This window comes from Phyllostomus hastatus, unplaced genomic scaffold (assembly GCF_019186645.2).
Source record: "Phyllostomus hastatus isolate PE091 unplaced genomic scaffold, TTU_PhHast_1.1 phas_contig_40, whole genome shotgun sequence".
In the NCBI taxonomy this organism is placed as follows: domain Eukaryota; kingdom Metazoa; phylum Chordata; class Mammalia; order Chiroptera; family Phyllostomidae; genus Phyllostomus; species Phyllostomus hastatus.
In genome coordinates, this window is record NW_025333872.1 from 5,582,668 (window position 1) to 5,603,438 (window position 20,771).

Below are 20,771 nucleotides of genomic sequence, written 5' to 3' on the forward strand. Positions count from 1 at the left end.
CCCCACGTCTTTTCCCGGTGTCCCCACTTTTCTTCCCCTAAAGTTTGATCCACGTGGTCTTCTCTCGCTCCCGGCCGGCTGCCACGCTAGGTGAAAGTTGCTGCACCTGCTTTAGGCGAATTATGGTAGCGCTAGAAGTTGGTCTCCCCTCCCTCCCTCCCTCCCTCCCTCCGCCGCCCGCTCACTCGCTCCCTCCCTCCGCCCAGGCTCGCGGCGCGCTCCCTCCTTCCCCCTCCACCCGCCTCCCCGCCCCCGCCCGCCCCGCCTGCGCACCGCCCGCTCGCAGCCGCTCGCAGCCCCGGCTCAGTCGCAGCCCCTCGGAGTCCGGAGTCGGTCGCCCCTGCGGACCGGACCGTGAGACCGGCGGCCGGGACGGAGCCCCCATCCTGCGAGGAGGGCGCGGCGCAGGCGGCGGCGGCGGCGCGGCGGGGAGGAGCCCGGGCCGGAACCAGGGCTGGGCCGGGGGCGGGGACGCCGGGGTCCCGGAGCCCGGCGCCGGAGCGAGCGAACCAGCGTCGCGGGAGGACCGGGAAGGAGGAGAACAGCCGGAGCTAGCCGAGCTGCCCACAAAGTGCGATGCCCCGGCGGGGCTAGGGCGCTCGGCGGCCGGCGCGGCGCGGAGGGAGGACGCCCCGGAGCTGCGCGGCGCGGAGGGGCAGCCCCTGCGGGCGGCGGCGGCGGGCCCGGGCTGCGACCCGAGCGAGCCCCATGCCCCGCGCGGGCTGACGGGCCGGAGCCCGCACGGAGCGGCCGGGCCGGACAGGTAGGTGGCGGGCCGAGCCCGTGGACGCGGGGTGGGGGCTGGGCCGGCGACCAGACCAACTCCCGAGCTCGCGCTCCCACTCGCCCGCTCGCTGGCTTACTTTGTGTTTGCAAACTGCCCGCCGGAGCCACGCCGGGAGGAGCCGGGCCCAGGCCGGCATACTTTGTTCCAGCCAGGGCCGGCTGCTGCGCCCTGACCCGGCGCAGGCGCGACACCCGGGGCCGGGCCCTCGCGGCCCCAAGCTGCGTTGGGAACAGGTGGGGGCTCCGGCGCGGCGGCGGCGGCGGCGGCGGCGGCGGCGGCGGGGGGCTGGGGTGGGGGCAGCCGGAGGTCGACCGGGGTGGGGGCTGGAAAGGCTACCGCGGCCCGCCCTTCCCCAAGAATCCGGGCCCCGCCCCCTCCGGGTCCGACCGCTGGGAACGGGGTGTAAGGGGGCGCGACACCCCCGCCCGCCCCGAGTCAGACAAAGAGTACTTCCCGACGCGGACTTTCCTGAGCTGGGGAGGGAAATGGGGAAGTGAGTTCTTCCAACCCTAGTCTGTCCAGGACTCCCCGAGACTAGCCGAGGCAGATGGGGGAGTCGCGGTCGCGACAGCCGCGTCGCCTCGGGTGCGGAGGGGGACTCATTTTGTCCAGATCGCACCTGGAAGGCTCCGGGGCCAGTCTCTTCGCCCATCCCTCGGTCAGCTCGGATATAGAGCGGAAAACTTCTTTGGGGACTTGAGAGCGTCTGGAACCTGCCCCTGTGATTTTGTGCGCTGATGCTGGAGAGGGGGGCACCGACCTGGCCGAGACCGTCTCGCGCCCCGTTCAAGGAGAACCCCTGCCTCACCCTGCACGGGGCGGGGGTTGGGGGGGTGGCAGCAGGTTCGGGGCCCCGCTGGAAAGTGCCCCGGAGTGACCGAGCGGGACCCTGAGGAGGGAGACTGAGGACTCAGTGTCTCCTGCGGACGAGCCCCGACAGACCCCTCTCTTGGACCCGCGGTCACCTCGCGGCACTGCAGCCGGCACTCCCGATCAACGCCGTACTGACTTGGGCTAAGCCTGGACAAAACCCGTGGCACCAGAAGGTGGGGCGACTTGGGGTCCTCGCCTCCCCTTCGAAGGACCGTGTGATTTCGCAGGACGCGGATTCTGAGGCAGCGGCCCCAAGGGCTGCAGATCCCGCCGCTCCAGCTGGAGCGACCTTGCGAACACGCGGGCGCCCCACTCGGACTCTCTAGGCTTGGGGGAGAGGGGATGGGGTCGCGGAGACCCTGAGCTCTGGAGCACCCAGCTGTTTCCTCTGCACCCCGTCTCGCTCCTAACCCAAGCTTGGCCGATTTCCTCCTTCGCTGGGCGCCTGGGGTTTAAGGTGTCTGGAGATCACCGCGTGTCTGGCACCCCAGCGCAGGGATCCGCCGCCGGTTGTCCTCGGAGCCTGGAGCAGGGTCTGGGGGGTGGGGGCGGGCAGAGGAGCAAGTCTGAAGCTGCCTTCCTCACGGTCCCTAAGAAAGCCCAGGAGCATTTTGGCCAACGCGGGTTTTTACTTGGACTTCTGCGTCTTCATATGTTGTTTTAAAACCCCCGCCTGGATTGTCCCCTTCGAACTGCGCTGGGTCTGGACCTGAGGACCAGGGGAATGAAGCTTGAGGGGCAGCTGGGAATGGAGCCTGAGGCTGGGCCCGGTGCCCCCTTCTCCCGCACAGAAAGAAGGAGCAGCAGCAGGGTGGGCTGTACGGCCTGCAGCCTGGGGAGGGTATACATAGTCCCACTGAACACGATAATGGAGACCACCACTCTGAGAATTTGAACCCAGAAGCTCATTTTCCTCGGAGAATGAGGACTGAACCATGTGGGTGCTGGGCATTTCAAGCCCTTGATGTTCCTGGTGAGCCAGTGGGTGGGTGTAGGGGCCCCAAAGGGCAGAAGGCTGGGCTGTCCCACCCACCCTGGGGGAAGGGGAACCCCTTGCCTCAAAGAGCTCCTGCCCCAGACAAACCCTGCCTAACCCCAACCACTGCCAGGAAGGGGAAGTCTGCAGGCTTGGGGGTTTTTTTTGTTTGTTTGTTTTTTGTTTTGTTTTGTTTTAAACTTGAGAAACTTTGTCATGTCCGGGTTCTGGGGCTCTTTGTCACCTGGCAGGCTGGAGGGAGGGCTGAGAACCGGGAGCACCTGGAGAGCTTGCTTGTTCCGCACCGCAGATCTAAGCCTTAGAAAAGCAGGGCTGTGCCTTGGGGGGCTCCCCCTCTGGTGCCACTCCCACCCTCGTCAGTGGGGCAAGGTGTCATGGACAGGAAGTGGCACTGTGGGTGCCCTCTCTCCTGCACACACCCTGGATCTCACCAAGGTCTGAACCCGAACCTCTTCTGCTGGACCCTTCGATCACGGCCTTACCCTGGCCCCCACCTTGGCACTAAGTTGTGGGAGACCATGGGAACCTTCTCTCCTGGCACTGAGCGCCGGGCCCCTGGGTGGGGTTTTCTGTCCTTGCAGTCCTGGGCAGGTTTCCCAGGAGTTACAGAGTTGGGGAACCCCTGAGCCCCGGGGAGAGAAAGGCCTTACAACAGTGCTGGGGAATGCTGGTGCAGGGGCAGGTTGGGCCCAACTTGCTAAAGAACCTGCCCCTGTTTTCTTTCTGTCTTCCTTTTTTTTCCCCTTGTGTAGGTGCCCTCCTTACACCTACACACCCCTACCCCACCCCCTTTTCTCTGCCTTTGGCCAGAAACTTCCTTTCTGGCTGCTGGCAGGTAGGTCCGTTCTTGCCAGGAATGTGCATATCCTGCTGGGCCCCTACTCCAAACACACCTCTTCCTTAGTGGGGAGGAAAGCAGGGGGGCTGGGGGGTGCTTTCTTTGATCCAGTAATTCCCCAAATGTTTGCTGAGTCCCTACTCTGTCTGGGCAGGTACCAGGCTGGGCACTGGAGTGCCCAAGCAGTGGAGGCTGAGGTGTGCTCTCTGGACCCCACGTGTCAGGGTAGGAGAGACACATGAGACACCACTCAGGGAGAGGACGGTGGGAGCAGGGGGTCTGTTTTAGGAGAGAGGTGCGAGGTGCTGGGGGAGGGAAGGGTCATCTCCCTGAGAAGGCTTCCCTGCTCTGCCACACCTAGAGCTGCACCCTCCTCACTTACCTCCCGACCCATCTCCAGCCCACGGCCTTGGTGGTTTTCCTGTCTCTCTGCTGAAATGCAAGCCCTTCCACTCGTATCCCAAGCAGGCACAATGTCTTTACTTTTCTAATAGCCTGAACTGCAAAATAATCATTCCTTCCATCCAAGGAACTCGGCATAGTTTTCCTTCAGGATCTTACGACTCCCCTGGCTTCCCAGACCAAGGAAAGGCAGGGACCGTTCATGACAGGGTTCCAAGGCTCCATTGGCTGGAATGCCTTCCTCCCACTTGGTTCCAGAACTCTGGAACCCAGGGCAAAGAACTCGGGCCTCCCCAGGACAGAACATGGGCCAGAGTGGGAAAGGCTTAGGAACTTGCCGGTAGTGATGGGACTCTGGGCAACTTAATTAAGCTCCTGTAACCTCAGTTTTCTGTGTGTGTGAAGTAGGGCAAGAATACCTGTTTAGAGCCTGTTTGGGAGTCGAATGGGAGAGCAGATGTAAAGAAGCTAGCACAGGGCCTGGCGCCTGGTAGTGCTGACCGACGGGTGGCTTTTATTATCCGTCCCAGCACCACCAGGCCGCAGGATGGCCTGAATGCTGGCAAGGCTCGAGCATTGTCCTCCATTTTACAGAGTGAGAAAACGGACCCCAGAGAGGAGGAGCAACTTGACTGCAGTTGCACAGAGCAGGGACTGAAACAGTGGTGCCTCTAAGTTCCAGTGCAACCAGTAGGGCTTGAGCCTCTGCTGGGGGTGGGTGGGGGGTGGGCAGAGAATAGGGTATGGGAGGATCTGCCAACCCCTTCCCCCACAGACACACAAGCTCAGGTGCGGGCCACTCCTCTGCCCATGACCCTGGAATGTGCAGCTGTCCCCTCTCTCCCGGCCCTCCTAAGGTCCTCCTGGAGACAAAAACGGGAGGGATAGTTCCCCAGAACCCAGAGGAGGAAAAATGGCTGGCAGCACCACCTCTCCGAAAAGAGAGACTTCTGTGGTTTGAAACCCAAGCTTCACAGCCTCCTGGAATACAAGCGTGGCAGTCAGTCTCAGATCAATTTGGTACCTACCCTGGATGGATCATCTCGAAAGAGCAAAAAGAAACTTCCCCTGAGCCTGAAGTCGCTGGCTCTTTCAGCATGGCCTTCCCGGGCTCCCTACGTAAAGGAAAACACACACCTTCCCTGCTGCCAGTCCCTCCCAGCTGGAATCCCAGTGGGGAAACTTCACTCCCAGCCTTGTGGCCTGCTGTGCAGTGCTGATGAGTGGACAGCGCAGCCTGGGCCCCACCTGGCGCCTGGACTTAGGGCACACCTGAGCTAGAAATCAAGAGCTCTCCACACAAAAGGCGCACATTTGGATAGGCCACAGGGCGTGGGGCGTAGGGCCTGGCCGATGGTGCCCTCCCTCCCCTCGGTGTGGTCTGGGCCTTCCCTGGGCTCTCCCTTGCCCGGTGCAGCCTTGCATCTTTCCTCTCACCAGACCTGGTCCTACCACACGACCTGTGTCCCCATCCCAGCGGCTCTGCCCCTCTCCCTGTGTCCCATCCTCTGTCCAACTGACACCTCCTGGGCTGGCACCTGAGGGTGAGTGGGACCATGGGTTCTGCAGAGCACCGGTACCTATTTTCTCTCCCACTTGGAGTTTCTGACGGCACTTGTGCTGCCCTGCAAAGGCAGGTGGGGGTGGGAGGGTGTGAGATGGTGGGTTTTCCTCCAACAAAAACAAAGTGGAGCGTGTAGAATAGTGACCCTTTGGCATTTGTTCAGAATAGGCAGGGTGAACTGGTGAAAGTTACCCAGAATTCCCACCACAGTGAAGGGGGGGACAAGTGATGGCCACCCAGAATGGAGACAGAGACCCCTCCTCTTCATTCCACAAACACTGTGGAGCTTAGTGTGTGCTATGAGGGTCTGGGTGAAGAGGTTTACCAAGGGGTAGCTTGGCTTGCAACTTGGAGAATTGGAAATGGAGCCAGTGCCCCAGCACAAATCTTTTGTAGACTGGAGGCCCGCTCTGCTCCTGATACTCCCCAGCCGCGACAGGATGCCTACACTGGCCCCTGGAGATCCCTCAGGAAGTCTGGGCTGTGTGAAGAGACACTGGCAGGTGGGCAGGTGAGGGGGCTTCTGTTCTTGTTTCCTAAGTCAGAAGGTTCCTCAGCTGAGCCCGCACTTCCTGGAGACACAGGCCTAAAGAAGTTAGTCCAAGAGAGGGTAGTGATATATTTCCTTTCCTTCAGGGGTTCCCTGCTCAAAAGGTGCCTCTGCACCCTGGAAGGAAAGGGCGATTGAGGCTGGGAAGAAATTTTGGGAGAGATGAGAATGTCGGGATTTGCAGGAGATGGAGAGAGTGGCGGCTGCTGGAGTGCTTGGAGAGCGAGTGCTAAGCAAGGAGACCTCCCTAGCTTCCGGAGGCTTGCGCATCTCTAGATGGGAGTCAGGAGATTGGTCGGCTGTGTCGGGGTTGGCGGGGGCGGTGGGTGCTGCAGAGTCGGTCCACGCGGAAGAATCCCTTTAGGAAGCTCCCGGAAGAGCCAGGGCTACCGGCTCTCCCCCGGCTGGGCGCACTCACTCTGGGTTGCTAGCCCTGCCAGCGTTTCCCTGCGCCTCTGTGAGCGCGTCCTTGCGGTTGGCAACACGCTCCTACGTCTCCCACACCTGAGCCCACTGCCCCCCACCATAGAATGCCGGGTGAGGACCGACTCTGCCCAGTGCCTGGGGCTCCAGGGATCGCCGGAGGAGGGGAGCGGGGGAGGCTCAGACTGCCTGGCCTCTGCTTTTCAGCCACATGGAGGGTCTTCCACGCTGTATGCTGCCCTCCTCGCGCTCGGGGGTGACTTCCAGGGTCCGGGTTTCCGGTCTGGGACTCACTGTTGAGGGGCACAGTATGTGCGCTGTGTCAACTTCCTCAGCCCCTCTGCCACCTTAAGCATGACAGTCTCTTCTCTGGGCCTCATTTTTCCTAACTGTACAACTGGTGAGGGAGCCGCCGCAAGTCCCCTCCCCGGCCTCCCCTGCCCGCGGCCGAGGGTTGGGCTTCTGGCGAGAAGAGAACTGAAGGTCTCCGGCGCACTTCCCCTTTGTTTCACTGCATCCCACCGCGTCCCGAGCCCTCAGCCTCCCGTCCATCCCGAAAGAGGCGCCGGGTGGACTGGACGACTCCACGGCCCTGGCGAGTCCCCTCCTTCCCAATTAGGCAGCGCATCCTGATTAAAGGGGTGCAGTCTGACCCCTCCCGCCCGATCCCCATCGAAGAGATTTCCCTTCATCAGAATCTCACATCCTTCAGAAATTAATTTGATGCCTCTCGTTATCAATTAATTGAATCTCGTCGGGGGAGAGAGCTCAGCCAGGCAGCTTCAGCGGGGCCCTTGTGTGTTGCTGCTCTGCCCTCCCCCTCACACCGGGGCACCCTCAGCCCTCCCCATTTCTCTTTTTCTGCCTTGCTTTTAATTTCACGTATTTTCTAACAAAACCACTGCTCTGGGCCCCTTTGCTCAGTTGGCGTGGATGGAGACCCGTGGGCTGGGCACTGCCTTCCACTCACCCTTTCTAAGCTGTGGAGGGCCCCCTTTCTCTCCCCTGGGCCCTTGTTTGATCCTGCCGTAAGTCAACAAAACCTCACCCTTGGGGAATTTGGCCCTGACCCTGACCCTGTGTGCTGCACGGGCTGCTGGTGAGGAACTTGGAGAGCAGAACTGGGGGCTGCGGGTCTGGGGACACACTCCAAAGAGCCTCCCCCTTCACACACACACACACACACACCCTAGTTGGGGAAAGGGGGCATTGAAGGACCAGGCTAGGGGCCTGTCAGCCATCAGGATTTTTGTGAAAGCTTTACCATTTTTAGAAGAGGCATTGAGGAGCTGTTGCCCCTGCCTGGGCTAATCTGTTAAATGTGTTGCATATCTCAATGGGGGGAGGGCAGTGCAGGTGTGTGGTACCTACCTCCTAGCTACCTACCAGCCAGGTCAGGCATCTGCAGATCAAACCCTCAATATTTCCAGGGACACTTGGAAGCCCGGACTCTGCCTCCTGCATGAAGGAGGAAGGTTCTAGAAGACATTCCAATCTGGGAGGAGATTGTGGCAGGTATAGAGTAGAAGTAGGTGGTCACCAGACCCTGAATGAGGAACTGGGCTTTGCCAGTTCATATACTTCCTTGTTCCGAAAGTAACATTTATTACTACCATTTGACAGGTGAGGGACCCAGGCCCAGAGAGGTGATGTGACTTGTCCAGGGTCACACAGCTAACTGGAACCTGCCCCTCTGGAATGCTTGACAGAAGGGCTGAGGTCACAAACTGACCAACTTCACCCCTTGTGAGATTTGTTGGCCCACACAAAGTTTATTACATGGTAAATGTCACACAGATATCCCCCCTTGGTTCCTTTTTAAAAACCCTCGCGCTGTCAGCACTGAGCCTGCATTTCTTTGTGGTTAAGGATAGACTGGGATCGAGTGCCACCCACTTCTCTCTTGGCTCCCTGGGTGACTAGCCTGGCCCTGGGGGCATTTTGGTTACAACTCTGTCATGGAGATTTTACCTGTCACATGGGGGGTTTGTACAAGAGCTCAGAGAAGACCTTTAAGGACATCCCCTGACCCAATCTAAGTCTCACACAGCTTCTTAAGAACTGATGGTGGTCTCTAGTTGTTTTTCCTCCTTTCTACCAGGGAGAGAATTATGGGGTCTTATGTCTCGAGGGGCCTGTTCCAAGCTGAAACTAGCTCACCCCTGCCCAGGGGAGCCCCTCTAGCCTGCCCCCAAACTTAAATACATTTTGTTGGGGATGGGGGAGAATGTCTTCTTAGAATCGCAAGTTGGGACGAGGGAAGAATGAGGTAGAAGTCATCCTTCCAGAACTCATCTTGGAACAGGGAGAGAGGTATGTGGAAGGGTACTGAAGCTTGCAGATTCAAATGTGGATGTGTTTTGGATTCCCCTAAGTTGGTACCCAAGATCCCTGTGAGAGCCACGCCTAGATATCATTTCAGAGACAAAGGGAAGGGCCAGGGCATGTCCAGGCTGGGCACAGCAGCCAGGGTCCCAGAGAGGGCCAGTCCCAGTGATGTGGCCCAGGCTGGCTGGAGCCCTCCTCTGCCCACAGGAGCCCCCTGGTGCCAACGGCTCCAGCAGAACCAGGCTCCAGATGGCCACTCAAGCCATCGGTGAGTAACCCCCATCCCTTAACCAGCCCCCCCCCCAAAAAAAGACGTCACTATTTAATTAGCCATCTCAGATTAACCAAACTTGGCATTCGCTCCTCTTGCCCTCATCTTTCCCAGCTCCGAATCAATGGCTTTGATATGCTAATTAGGGAGTAATTTAATTTCAAAAGGCCGCAATTAACAAGGGTGTTGTGGACATGCTGTAGTTAAGCGGAGTAATCTAATTTGCATTAGTAACAAGCAGGGACTAATTAGAAGCTTAATTAGACACTTAGATGGCTCTTATGTTTACTTTCTTAATGAGATGGAGTGGGATCTTTGGTTCTTTTTTTTTTTCTTATTGTTAATTTTTCCTTTTGGTCATTGTACTAGGAAGGAGTATTGAGGGAGGCCACCTTGCTAGGGCCTGCTGGGAACATTTTGTCGCTGGAGCCAGGGATAAGTGAACTGAGGGATGGTGGTGGTGGCCGTTCAGATTCCAGGGAAATGCCAGAGTGACCACCCTCAGGGCTGTGCCGGATCTGAGTGCAGGGGGTGGGGGGTGGGGTGGGAGGAGAGTACTGGTTTGGGAGTCAGAAGAGCCTGGGTTTCAGTTTGGCTCAGCCTCTTAGCAGCCAGGTGGCCTTGTCAAGACATCTTCAAAATGTGGTTTCTTCTTCATCTGTCAAAGTGAGTGCCAGGTTGTGTGGAGAAGAGAGGAGGGAACAGGGTATGGGAAAGGGCTATCAGGCACTCTGTGAGTGGAATGGTTATTATTAGGAATAAAATGTATTCACAAATTGTATGCCCAGGCTTTACTTCCTCATGACTCAATTCAGAAGTCACCTCCTACAGGAAGCCTTCCCCAGAGCACTCTCATTTCCCCCAGGCACCCAATGCCCCCAGTGTCTACTTAACATAACATTTGTAAAGTTTGTGTGTTCTGTAGGGCAGAGGTTCTCGACCTTGGCTGCACTTGAAGTTTAGAATACTTGGAAAAGCTTTTTAAATTATCCACTCCTGAGTCCTACTCCCCAAAGTGTCCAATTTAAATGACCAAGGGTAGAGCCTAGGTATGGGTATTTTTGTTAATGCTGTGTTTGCCAATGTGTCTCTGTCTTCACCAAACTGTAAGTCCCCTCAAGGCAAGGGCTGTATTTTATTCACCTTTAGATGCCCCTGACCCCACGACTCCCCTATCAGTTGCAGGCAAAGGCCTGCCACCCAGCTGTGTGCCTTGTAAACTCATCCGCATCAAACAGGGTCTGTAGTGTTGGATTTTGAATGCCTTATGCAGGATCTGAGAATCTTCTGGAGAAGAAGGGAATGGAGGTAAATCTCTAAAAAGCTGAGTGGTTCGGATGTAGCACAGTACTGAAGAGAGGGCAAAATTGTTACACGTTTTATGACATCAATTAGGGAATAAATGTATCAAAGCCTTAAAATATGCAATTCTGCCTTTCAAATACATGTGCTAAGTAAATAGTCAGAAATGTGCAGTGTCTTCTGTTCGCACAAGGGTGTTTATTGCAGAGACATACTAAAAAAGTAGGTAACAGTCAGGATGTCCAGCTCTAGGGGACTGGCTGAATAAGTCCTGGAACATGCAGCCCATTTGAGCAACTATGTGGCCACTAAAAACTGTTGCTTAAAATATTTGATGTCATGTGGAAATGGTTATGATAGTAAGTGGTGAGTGGAAAAATAGGAAAATTCAAACCATGTACAGATTATGACCCCAGTTTCACTTTTTAAATGTTTATATGCCAAGAGAGTGAAAGTGGGCTGACTGGAAGGGGCGGGTCCTCAGGGCTAGCTCCCTGGGTGGTAGAATTATGGGTACTAATTATTTTTCTTTGTTTTTTTTTATTCAAAAATTTCTACCAAGATGGTTTTTATTTTTATGATTAGAAAACAGTTATTTGCAACTTAGGAGAGAACCTGGAACAGACAGCGCAGGATGGGGGCCCACCTTCCAAATCCGGCTTGCTGCAGCCTTTCAGAGAGGCTGTCCTCACCCTGCCACGTCCACTGAGCATTTCAGGCCTGACGTTTTTTGGTAAGAAGAGGCCTTAGATGGTTCCTGGAGACGCGGCAGGTAACACCCAGGGTGTCGTTTAGTGAGACTGTCAGGCAGAAGTGGGAGCAGAGAGAAACCTAGGCTGCTAGCCTCCTACCCACACAAGGCACTAAGCTTCTGGAACTCAGGGAGCCCCATCTGCTGGGAAAGAGACACTGCTGGCCCACTCAGAGAGCCAAGTAGTCACGTGGCCCATGGCTCTGCTCTATGTTGGGGTCCCACTTTGAGCTGCAGGGACATTTGAACCCTCGGGCCCTGCTTTACTTTCCTCACGTGCCGAACCGAGGGCTGGGATCTGTTTTTAAACCACAGCCCACTCAGAGTTGGGTTGTAGCAGCATCTTCTGTGCCCCCATAATCATAGTTACTACCCTTTCCGGAATACCTTCACACAGTGTATTTTCTTTGATAGCACAGCACCCCTGAAAAGGAGGTTTATTGGTATTAGCCCCATGTGACAAATAAGGAACCGAAGGCTCGGACAGGTGACCTTACTGCTCAGTGCTCTCATTACAGAGGTCGTAAGAGACCAGAGAAGGGTCAGCAAGTAGAATGGCAAATGAGTGGCTGGCTAGGGAAGGCCAAGGCCAAGAGAGGCTGCTGCCCGAGCCGTCTTACCTGGCAGCATGAAGCCAGTGGGCTTTGGCCCCTGAGCTGAACTGGGGGGTTGATGGTGGGGGGAGGGTCCCTGGGCCTTTGGATGACAGATTGGGAAGCATCCTTCAGTTACTTGTAACATCAGTGCTTATTAGTCTGAAAAGACCTCTGCTTTATGTCCCTTGACACAAGAAAGATCTGATCTCAGGATAGCTGGAAGGGAAGGAAAAGAGAAAGGAAGTATATAGTGGATTTGTGCTCTGTTCTGTGTGGTGCCCACATATGCACTGGAAAACTCTGAAACCGGTGACCTTTTGTTAGAAAGGAGAGTTTACATGTGCTGTTTCCCTTGCATTCAACAGACACTTTGCCAATACCTTCTTACCCTTCGTTTCTACACATGAATGTTCTTCCTTCAAAAAGGAGGCCTGGCCTGCTCCCCTCTATTTAAGTTAGAGAGCCCTGTTTATTCTCTGTAATCACATTTGATAGAATTTATCTTATTCGAGCTTACTTATCACCTGCCCCCCACCCCCATGGGAACACAAGCTCAGGAGAGCAGAGCCTGTGTTCTGTTCAGGTCTGCATATAGAGCCTGACACACTGGAGGTGCTTAATTGTTGAACCAATGAGTGAATGAAGGGTCATTGCTGGTGAAATGTGCTCCTGGCCAGACACTGGAGGAGAGAGAAGAATGACTTTGTTCATGGCCCAAACTCGGCTAGTGGCGAAACTTTCAAGAAGACAAATGCCAGATTTACTCAGCAAAAATAAAGGGGAATGGGAATAGGACTTCCATCATTACCAGTTGCCCTCAAAGCATTTAGGACACCGCCGCACTGGCTTCTTTGACTTTTGTAAGCCGGCACAGGGCAGGGGTCACATTTCCGTTTCCTGCAGATAGACCCTCAGGGCTTGGCATAATCAGGCACTCAGTTCATGTTCACTGAGGGTCTTGAAGGTGGATCCCCTGGTTTTGGCCACCAGGAAGCTCATAACTCAAGTCAGTGCTCATCATTGGGGCCCCACCCCTTTCTGCATTGGACAGGCAACATCAGCATCACCTGGGAATGTTTTAGAAATGACAGTTCTCAGGCCCGGGGCCCAGCAGTCTGTGTTTTAATAAGCCCTCCAACGTGATTCTGTGCGCTCAAGTTTGACATCTTCTAGCTTAAGGTTTTGGTCCATTTATTCTCCCTTCCTACCACCCCATGATATTTTAAGAATCTTAATCTGTCTTTTATGGCAGTCTGCTGCACAATCTTTTTTGGAAGTTGACAGGGGTATACATTATAAATAGCTACATCTAGTCCAATTTTCCCCAATATCCACAGGAGAAAAAGGTGGGGGAGTGGTTACTTTGGTCCAAGTCACACAGCAAGTTGGTGATAAAGCTAGGGCTAGGTGCCAGATTTTCCAACTTCTAGTCTCAGGCTTTCAACTAGTTTCACAGCTAGAGTATAGATTTCTGGGGGCTGGAAACAGTGTCTCCTTAGTTCAACTCAAACCACCACCATTACCAGATACAGGTTACCCGTAGTCACACCCTCACCCTCCATGCTTCCTAAAGAGCTGGGAGTGCGCCCCCTCCAGCTGCGCGCCTGCACGTGCGCCCTCTAGACTGGCGCCCTGAGAGCACGCTGGGGGTTGCCCCGCCCCTTCCTTCCCTCCCTCGCTCGCTCGCGGGTAAACTCCGGGCATCCATCAGTCTGTTAATTGCACTAATTAGAGATCGCGGAGGTGTTAATTGGAAAACCCTGGTATTGTGCCTGTTTGGGGAAGAAAACGTCAATAAAAATTAATTGATGAGTTGGCAGGGCGGGCAGTGCGGGTTCGCGGCGAGGCGCAGGGTGTCGTGGCAAATGTTACGGCTCAGATTAAGCAATTTTTAATTAAAAAGCTACGGTAATTAATACGCTCTTACACCATATGGGCCCGCGGAAAAGGCACAAAGGTTTCTCCACGGGTAGGGCTCCCCATCCTTTCTCCCCTCCTCCAGAAGCACCCTAGCCTTTGGGTCCTCCCTTTGGTCCCAAGGTAAATAGAACTCGTCATTTCCGGCCAGGGAGAGACAAGGCGGACCCAGACGAGTTCTGAGGAGTCCCTTAACTGTGCGCCTGCCCGCCGGGGTTCTTAGAAGGGCCAGGAGCCTCTGGGGAAGTGGGAGCCCCCAGCGGCCCACAGACTCCCCCAGAGCGGAAGAGGCGGCTGCGGCTTTGACCCAGCTTCCTTCCTTCCTTCTGAAGGCGGGGGGTGTCTGCCTGGCCCAAGGCTCTGAGATGCCCTGGCTCCCTAAGCGGGGAAACCCTGAGAGATGGGCGACTAGGACCTGCCTAGGAGCAGGATCAGAGCCCCAGACAGAAATCCTAGATCACCTAAAATAACTTTCCGGCAGTTGCTCCCCCCCCGCCCCCCCCCGCCCCAAAACGTGGTAGAAGAGGGATCTGGGAAGGCTGAGGTGGGGGGGTGAGGGCCTGAATTTATGGAATCCTAAAAAGACTTTCTAACCCCCCACCCCAATATGTGCTGCAAAAAAATAGAACTGTCCAGTAACTTGGGCAAAGGGCAGTGATTTGCCCAAGGTCCCACAGCTGGCCCTTGAAGCATTGCTGTCTGACTCCCGGATTTTCTCTCTTCTTCTGTGGGTGTTCAGCTGCTCTCTGCTGAGGAAACGGGTGACTGGGGGAGGAGCAGATGGAGTGAGGTGGAGGGCGGAGTGAAAGGAGGAGGGAATTCTGGGAGGGTGCCGGGCCTGCCGCCCACCAGTGCCTAAGCAGGGAGCTCAAGTCTACACTGGATGGAGCCCTTTGGGAAAGAGACCACAGCTGTGACTCAAATGGACCCTCACTGGAGTCTTCCAGCTACTAGAACACAGTGGCTTCATATCCACGTGTTGGACCAGGGACTTTTATTCCTGGAGCTTCCAAGTTAGAAGACACTTCTCAAGACCACCTCTGAATGTAGAGATGGGGAAGTTGGGGCCCAGAGAAGGAGGAAGGCAAAATATTCACAGCTGGTTGTGGCTGGGCTCAGGCTGCCTGACAGCCAGGACTCTGCCTTCCCTTCTAGCCAGGGTCCAGGTTCTCACGGACACCGGCTTCTTCTGCCACACCCCACACCCTTGCCGTTACAGGGCACTGATATCAAGGCCTACATCCAGCACCCCACCCCACCCCAACCCTAGCTGGCTTGGCCCCAGGCACCCAGAGGCTGCTTACCCACAGTGCAGGGAACACCCCAGTGCTCTTGCCAACACCCTGTGGAGAGGTGAGCAGGAAGCATGAGGCCGCTGGTGTGCTCATCCTCAGAGGGCACATGGCCCAGGCCAGAGGTGAGGGTTCAGAGATCCCCTGGGAACACCAGCCCTGAAGATTTCAGTGGGTATGGGTGGGCCTGCAGGAGGAGCATGGAAGGAGGTGAGGTTCCCAGGAGGGGGCAGAGTGTGCCACTTGGGAATTAATGCCATTCATACACCCTGCGGAAATGACTTTTCAAATGCATATAATCTCAAGCATGCAAATGAGAGGCTTGCTTCACCCTGTTTAATATGAATGATCAGCCCTTGAATAGCTATTATTACACGCCACATCTCAGCAATTATGTTGTTCAATGGGTGTCGCTATGTACCCCCCAATAAAAAAAAAGGCACACCTCTGTTTGCATCCTCCTTTTGCTCTCTTTTTTCCAAACTTGCGGTCTGATCTACAATTTTATGCTGTGTGTGTGTGTGTGTGTGTGTGAGAGAGAGAGAGAGAGAGAGAGAGTGAGTGTTGTGGGGGGCCCTCATTCTTACCCCAGGAAAGTAACTGCTGGATTCTCCTTCCTTTCTCCTGTGCACACACACCCCTGAGGCTTTGGTCTTTGTCCCCTGGGGCCCAGGAGTTCTCAGATCTCAGAGAAGCTAGACTTGGAATCAGGGCAGGCAGCTGCTCTCCACCCCCAGCAGGGCCAGTGTTGGGGGAGAGGTAGAGCAGAGTGGGCTCCTGCTGCCTCCCCATCCCCCTCATGTAGCTGGGGCCCAGGCTGGAGTGGGGGAAGGTGCTGTGTAAGCTGCTGGGAGGGATCAGGGTGGGTGGTTGTGGGGAGGGGGGCTAGGGCCGGAGCCCTGTGCTCTGGTGGGTGGAGGATGGCGCCCACCCCATCCATCATTTGGCAGCCACTGGCCCTCTGGCTGACATGGCCATTAAGGCCTGAGACTGAGCGCTCAATCTCTTCCGAACCATCGCCCCCAACCTCACCCTCACCCTCACCCTCACCCTCGCCCCTGGCCCAGCTCCTCGGAACCCAATAGTGGGAATGGCATTTGGCTGGGGGGCCGGAGTGGGGCACAAGAGAAATGTTCCTCAGGATCACACAGAGAAATGTACAAATGTGGGACATTCCAGCAGCACAGGTTCACAGAGCAAGCCACACAGATCCACGGGGACAGAGAGACCTAGAGTCACAGAGGGGCCATCAAGCAATGATGTGGCACGCCTATGAACTGGTGGGCTCCCCATGGACCCTTAGCAGCTGTCTGTACCATCCCCCGATACTCTCACTTCTACTGGTGTGCTCCCAGCAGGGAGAAAACAGACCCAGTAGAGTGAGAGGGAAAGAGTTCTCCCTGAGGTACAAGGAGAGAATTTGGAGGTAGGAGTGCTCTTGGGAGCTGCCACTCTGGGGAGGAAGTAGGGAGATAATCCAGTCTCTTCCAGCACTTTTTCTCATCTGCTACTTGCAAGGCCTTCGGGTGCCTTTTGGGTCAGAGAGACCCCGTGGTTGTGGGGTCTGCTTTAAAAGGGAATCCAGAAGGGAGGGAAGAACACTGGCTGGTTTCCGCAGACCCCAGGTAGCTGCTCGTGTGGCTTCTGCCCTTGATCTCTGTGTGAACTGGGCCAAGTCTTTGACCTCTCTGAGTCTCAGGGTCTTTACTCTTACAAATAGAGCAGGTGAAAAAGGGGTTGATTGGAGCTTCCTCTGCTATGTGGTTTGCATGTGTTGTTTTACTTACTCCTTACAGGACTCGAGGAGGCTGGGATTTATTTGCTTCCACAGACAAGGAAACTGAGTTTTAGGGAGTTTAAGACATGCGCTGAAGATCAGTGGTGGTTACCAGCTGTGTCCTGTTTCACTGAAATCCATGTGCCTCTCAAGGAGCTTTGGGGGATAGTCGGAGACACCCCAGAATTTGAGAGCTGCTCTGCGAGCTAAAGCCCCCTCCCCCATCACACACCGTGTGTACAGGCCCCTGAAACAGTGGGACCTCCATAAGCTGTAGAAAGAATCTCAGGCCTCCTCCCTGCTATCCTTGATACTCCCAAACATACCCTCTCTCTTTCTGGGGATGTTTCTACCACTTCTTGGGGGGCAGTTGGGGTTGGGGGAAGAGGGTATAGGATTCAGGCCTTGACTCCTTGCCTCCATAAATCCCCAGACTCTGGACCCTCAGCTTCCCCATCTGTCAAGTCAGGATGATAACTCTCACAATTCCTGTGATTAGGAATCATGGTCCCCGTAGAGACAAAATAGTACTGAGTGAGTGTGTCTGCTTTGGGCCAGACCCTAGCCTGCAGCCTTAGAATGGACCGTCAGAGGAGGGGGACCATAGCTGCCTTCACTGCACAGCTCCGCCACGCTGAATCTGGCTCCCAGTAGCTGCTGGACAAATGGCAGCCACTCTTGCTATGGAACAAACATTGATTGGGGCATCTATGCCTTGGGGAAAGAGACTCTATAAGGACACCCCTGCTCTGAGGGAACTCCCCACCTAGGAGAACAAACTCAAAGGACATTACAGCTGTTCGTGCCAATGAGCGGGGGTGGCGCACAGCTATGTAGTGAGTTGCACTGAATAGCCTGACTGCTTTTAAGTCCTTGCAGCACCCCTGCCCCTCTCCTCCCCTGGGCTCTCAAGCCCTGGCCTGGATGGAGAGGCCAAAACAGGTTTGGGGGCGGTGGGGGGGGGGGCATGGGAATTGCTTCCCCCCTTGCTCTGCAGAGGTCTTCTGGAAGTCCAGTCAAGGAAAAGTCCAGGGTTGGGGGTGCACCTTCAGTCTGGAGCTGCCTCTTACTGGGGCCTAGGGGACCATGGGAGAGGCTGCACCCCAGGAGGAGTCCCAGAAGTAGCCCCCAGGAAGTTGAAGAGGAGGACGGCATGCCCCAGGACCTGGGGTGGGGACGTTAAGCCGTGGTGTTGGGTAGGGTTTGTTGAGGGGCATCAGTTGCTATCCTGGGTAGAACGTGCCCTACCCTTCTATTTTGGAGCCTCAGCCCCTCCCCCCATGTCTCTCCTCCCCTTCCAGGTCCCGCTAGAGCGACATGATGGTGGAATCCGCCTCGGAGACAATCAGGTCAGCTCCGTCTGGTCAGAACGGTGTGGGCAGCCTCTCCGGGCAGGCCGATGGCAGTGGCAGCGGCAGCGGGGCCGGGGCTGCGGGCACTGCTGGAGGCGGTGCGGGCAGAGACGCAGCGGCGGGAGCAGACAGCAACGGCGAGATGAGCCCTGCGGATCTGCTGCACTTCCAGCAGCAACAGGTAGGAGCTGGTGCCCCTCTTTGGGGGAGGGGCACACCCGGGCCTCTTCCCACTCCATTCTGGCCGCCTGGAGCCACTCTGCTCAGGGCCAAGCAGCTTCATCTGAACAGTCTTGGGAAGGTCCAGCCTCCAGGGACTCCCTCTGAGCCCTCCCATTCTGGTGGCCCCCTTAACTCGGGGTAGAGCTGCACTTTCAAGAGATAGAAGTGGGACTCTGGGTCCTGAGATCATAGAGCTTAGAACAGCCTCAGAAATTGCCCACCAGCCCAGACAGACTGGGGAAGCAGTCCTGAGGGTGTGCATGTGGAAGGGCGGGCACCTGGGCGCTCCTCCTGCACACTGGCTAAGTGAACCGGGTGGGGAAAGGTCCTCATTTTAAGAGTATGTTCACTGGGAAAAGGGGGTGAGATGTGCACATAGGGGATATCTCCACGTTATTTGTATTGTAAAACATCCCCATCCCCAACCCCACCTCTGCCTGGGCCCCTCACCCAAGCTGTGCAGAGATTAAATTTCCAGCTACCAGGGGCCAATGCAGCTGGGAAAAGGCCAAGGATCAGAGGCAAAGCCAGGCCTCCATTTTTAGGGCTCAGACTGGGAACCCCTACCTGCATCCACTTTCTCTCTTCCCCTGCATCATTCCCACCCTGAACTGCAGAGTTCAGGAGTTCAAAACCAACCTTTCTGCAGATCAAGAGGCCCTAGGGTGGGGAGCCTGGTTGGTCGATGACAGAACAGGGGCCCCAGGTCCCAGCCCCACCCCGGAGACAGGGAGAATCGTGCTTGACGAGTTCAGGGGAACCGGCCCAGCCAGCCTGGCCTTGAGCGTCTGCTTCTTTTATTTGACTCCCTGCTCCTCGAGTCACTGCTGGTAGCACTGGCCCTTGGGGGCTCTGCCAGAAATGAGGAAAACTCAGGTCCTGCCTGCCCCTGCCATCCGTGCCCCCACCCTTGCCGCGTGCGCAGAGATGTGTGTACCAAGCCCTCACGTTGTCTCCCAGGGTCACGCTGGGGCTCCTCCCCCCACACCATAGCCCCTGGGGGCCCTTTCTTACCACATTTCTTGGAGCCTGAGGTCAGACTGCAAGCAGCGTGGTCGGAAGCTGGGCACCCTGCACTGAGCAGGCCAGCCAGCACTAACACAGGAATGGAACAACCCTGGGTTGAGTCCCGCCTGCCCCTTAGTGTGACCTTGGCCGAGTACTGGGCCTCCCTGAGCCTCGTCCTTCTTGTTGCCTCAAGTACCGGGTTGTTAGGATCAGGTGCAGTTTGGGTGTGAAACCCATATACGCGTGGGCTGTGGATATGAACAGAGCTAAGGGCTTTCAAAATCACTTCCTCTCCCAAGCAGTGGAGGCCTGAACAGAAAGGGCCCATCTCTTTTCCTCAGGAAGATGGTCCTCGGGAGTTTTCTGGCATCTCTCAAGCCTTCCTGAGCAGGATCTCTGGGGGAGAGACGCACAGCGCCTGTGCCATCTACTGGGGACAGAAGGTCAAAGGGCAAAATCCTGCCCCTTATCAAAATAATAACAAACCACACCCTGCCAGAAGGCTCCAAGGCCACCCATTTTGTATGGCCAGCCTCCCCTCCCACACTTCTGTGCAGACAGGGCAATGAAAAGTTTCGAGTGGGGGGGTGGGCAGGAAAAACAAGAAACTGGAAATGTCTTTAAAAAACTGAAGTGAAGGGCAAGCAGATATCTGGATAACTGGGGGGATGCGCGGGGTGGGTGGGGAGGGACGGAACTGTCTGTGCCGATCAGGTTTCTCCGTGCTGCGCTGCACACATGCCGTGTTTTACTGTCTGTGTTCCCGTCCCAGTTACTCCTGTTTGTTTTGGGGACTATCCCAAAGTCCTGGAAAATCCTGTATCTGTTTCACAAATAAACTGGGGTGGAGATGTGGAGGCAGGCAGAGGGCTGTTTTATCCATTCGGGCTCACTATGGGCGTAGTGCCCGGGGCCAAGGAAAATATTTGAGACTTAAAAAAGGTTTTGTTGGCTCCAAACTATGAAAAGAACCCTGCAAAATTAAAAATACAAAATTTTCAATTAAAGTGAAATCAGTCTGGAGACCAACCTCCCACCCCCCAATAAATACACGAGTGAGGTTTTGGGGAGGCTTCCGGGGTAACACTTCCTCTCCGCCGCCCCCCCCCCCCCCCCCCACGGCCCCAGCATATGTTCCTGACTGTTTGAGATCTAACACAACTGTAGGAAACAGAGCCTGGTCCTGATGGGTTACTCCTCCCTCTCAGCCCCAACCAGGAAGTCCTTCAAGGACAAACAAACAAACACCTTGCGCCCATTGGATGCTTTGGGTCTTTCACATACATTGCATCATTTAATTGTCCAGGAGTTTCAGTGTTCCCATTTCACGGATGAGGGGGTAGCCAGGGGTGGCTCGGACTAGTCCAGGTGACATGGCAAAGGCTGCACCTAGACCTCAGATCCTAGTTCAGGGCTCAGCACGGCCTCCTTTTTGCTCCTGCCGCTCACACAGCCCCTTTAGGAAATGGAGGGAGCAGGGCCTGTAACATAGTAGGTGCTACATAAATGTCTGTCGATGCG

The 20,771-nt window shown here is 55.9% G+C and overlaps 1 protein-coding gene across 7 annotated transcripts in view; it reads left to right on the forward strand.

Annotated features, from left to right (window-relative positions):
• The first annotated feature begins 273 nt into the window (after positions 1 to 273).
• The window catches only part of FOXP4 (forkhead box P4), a 51,833-nt gene continuing 31,335 nt past the window's right edge, over positions 274 to 20,771 (forward strand). For 2 of the 7 annotated variants that reach the window (XM_045842862.1, XM_045842864.1), the window contains exons 1-2: positions 275 to 763; positions 17,970 to 18,201. In XM_045842862.1, coding sequence (XP_045698818.1) covers positions 17,986 to 18,201 — 216 coding nt within the window. In that variant the 5' untranslated portion in view covers positions 275 to 763; positions 17,970 to 17,985. Of the gene's footprint in view, positions 764 to 17,969; positions 18,202 to 20,771 lie in introns of all 7 variants that reach the window. The other 5 variants (XM_045842865.1, XM_045842866.1, XM_045842867.1 and 2 more) reach the window with 3 other exon arrangements.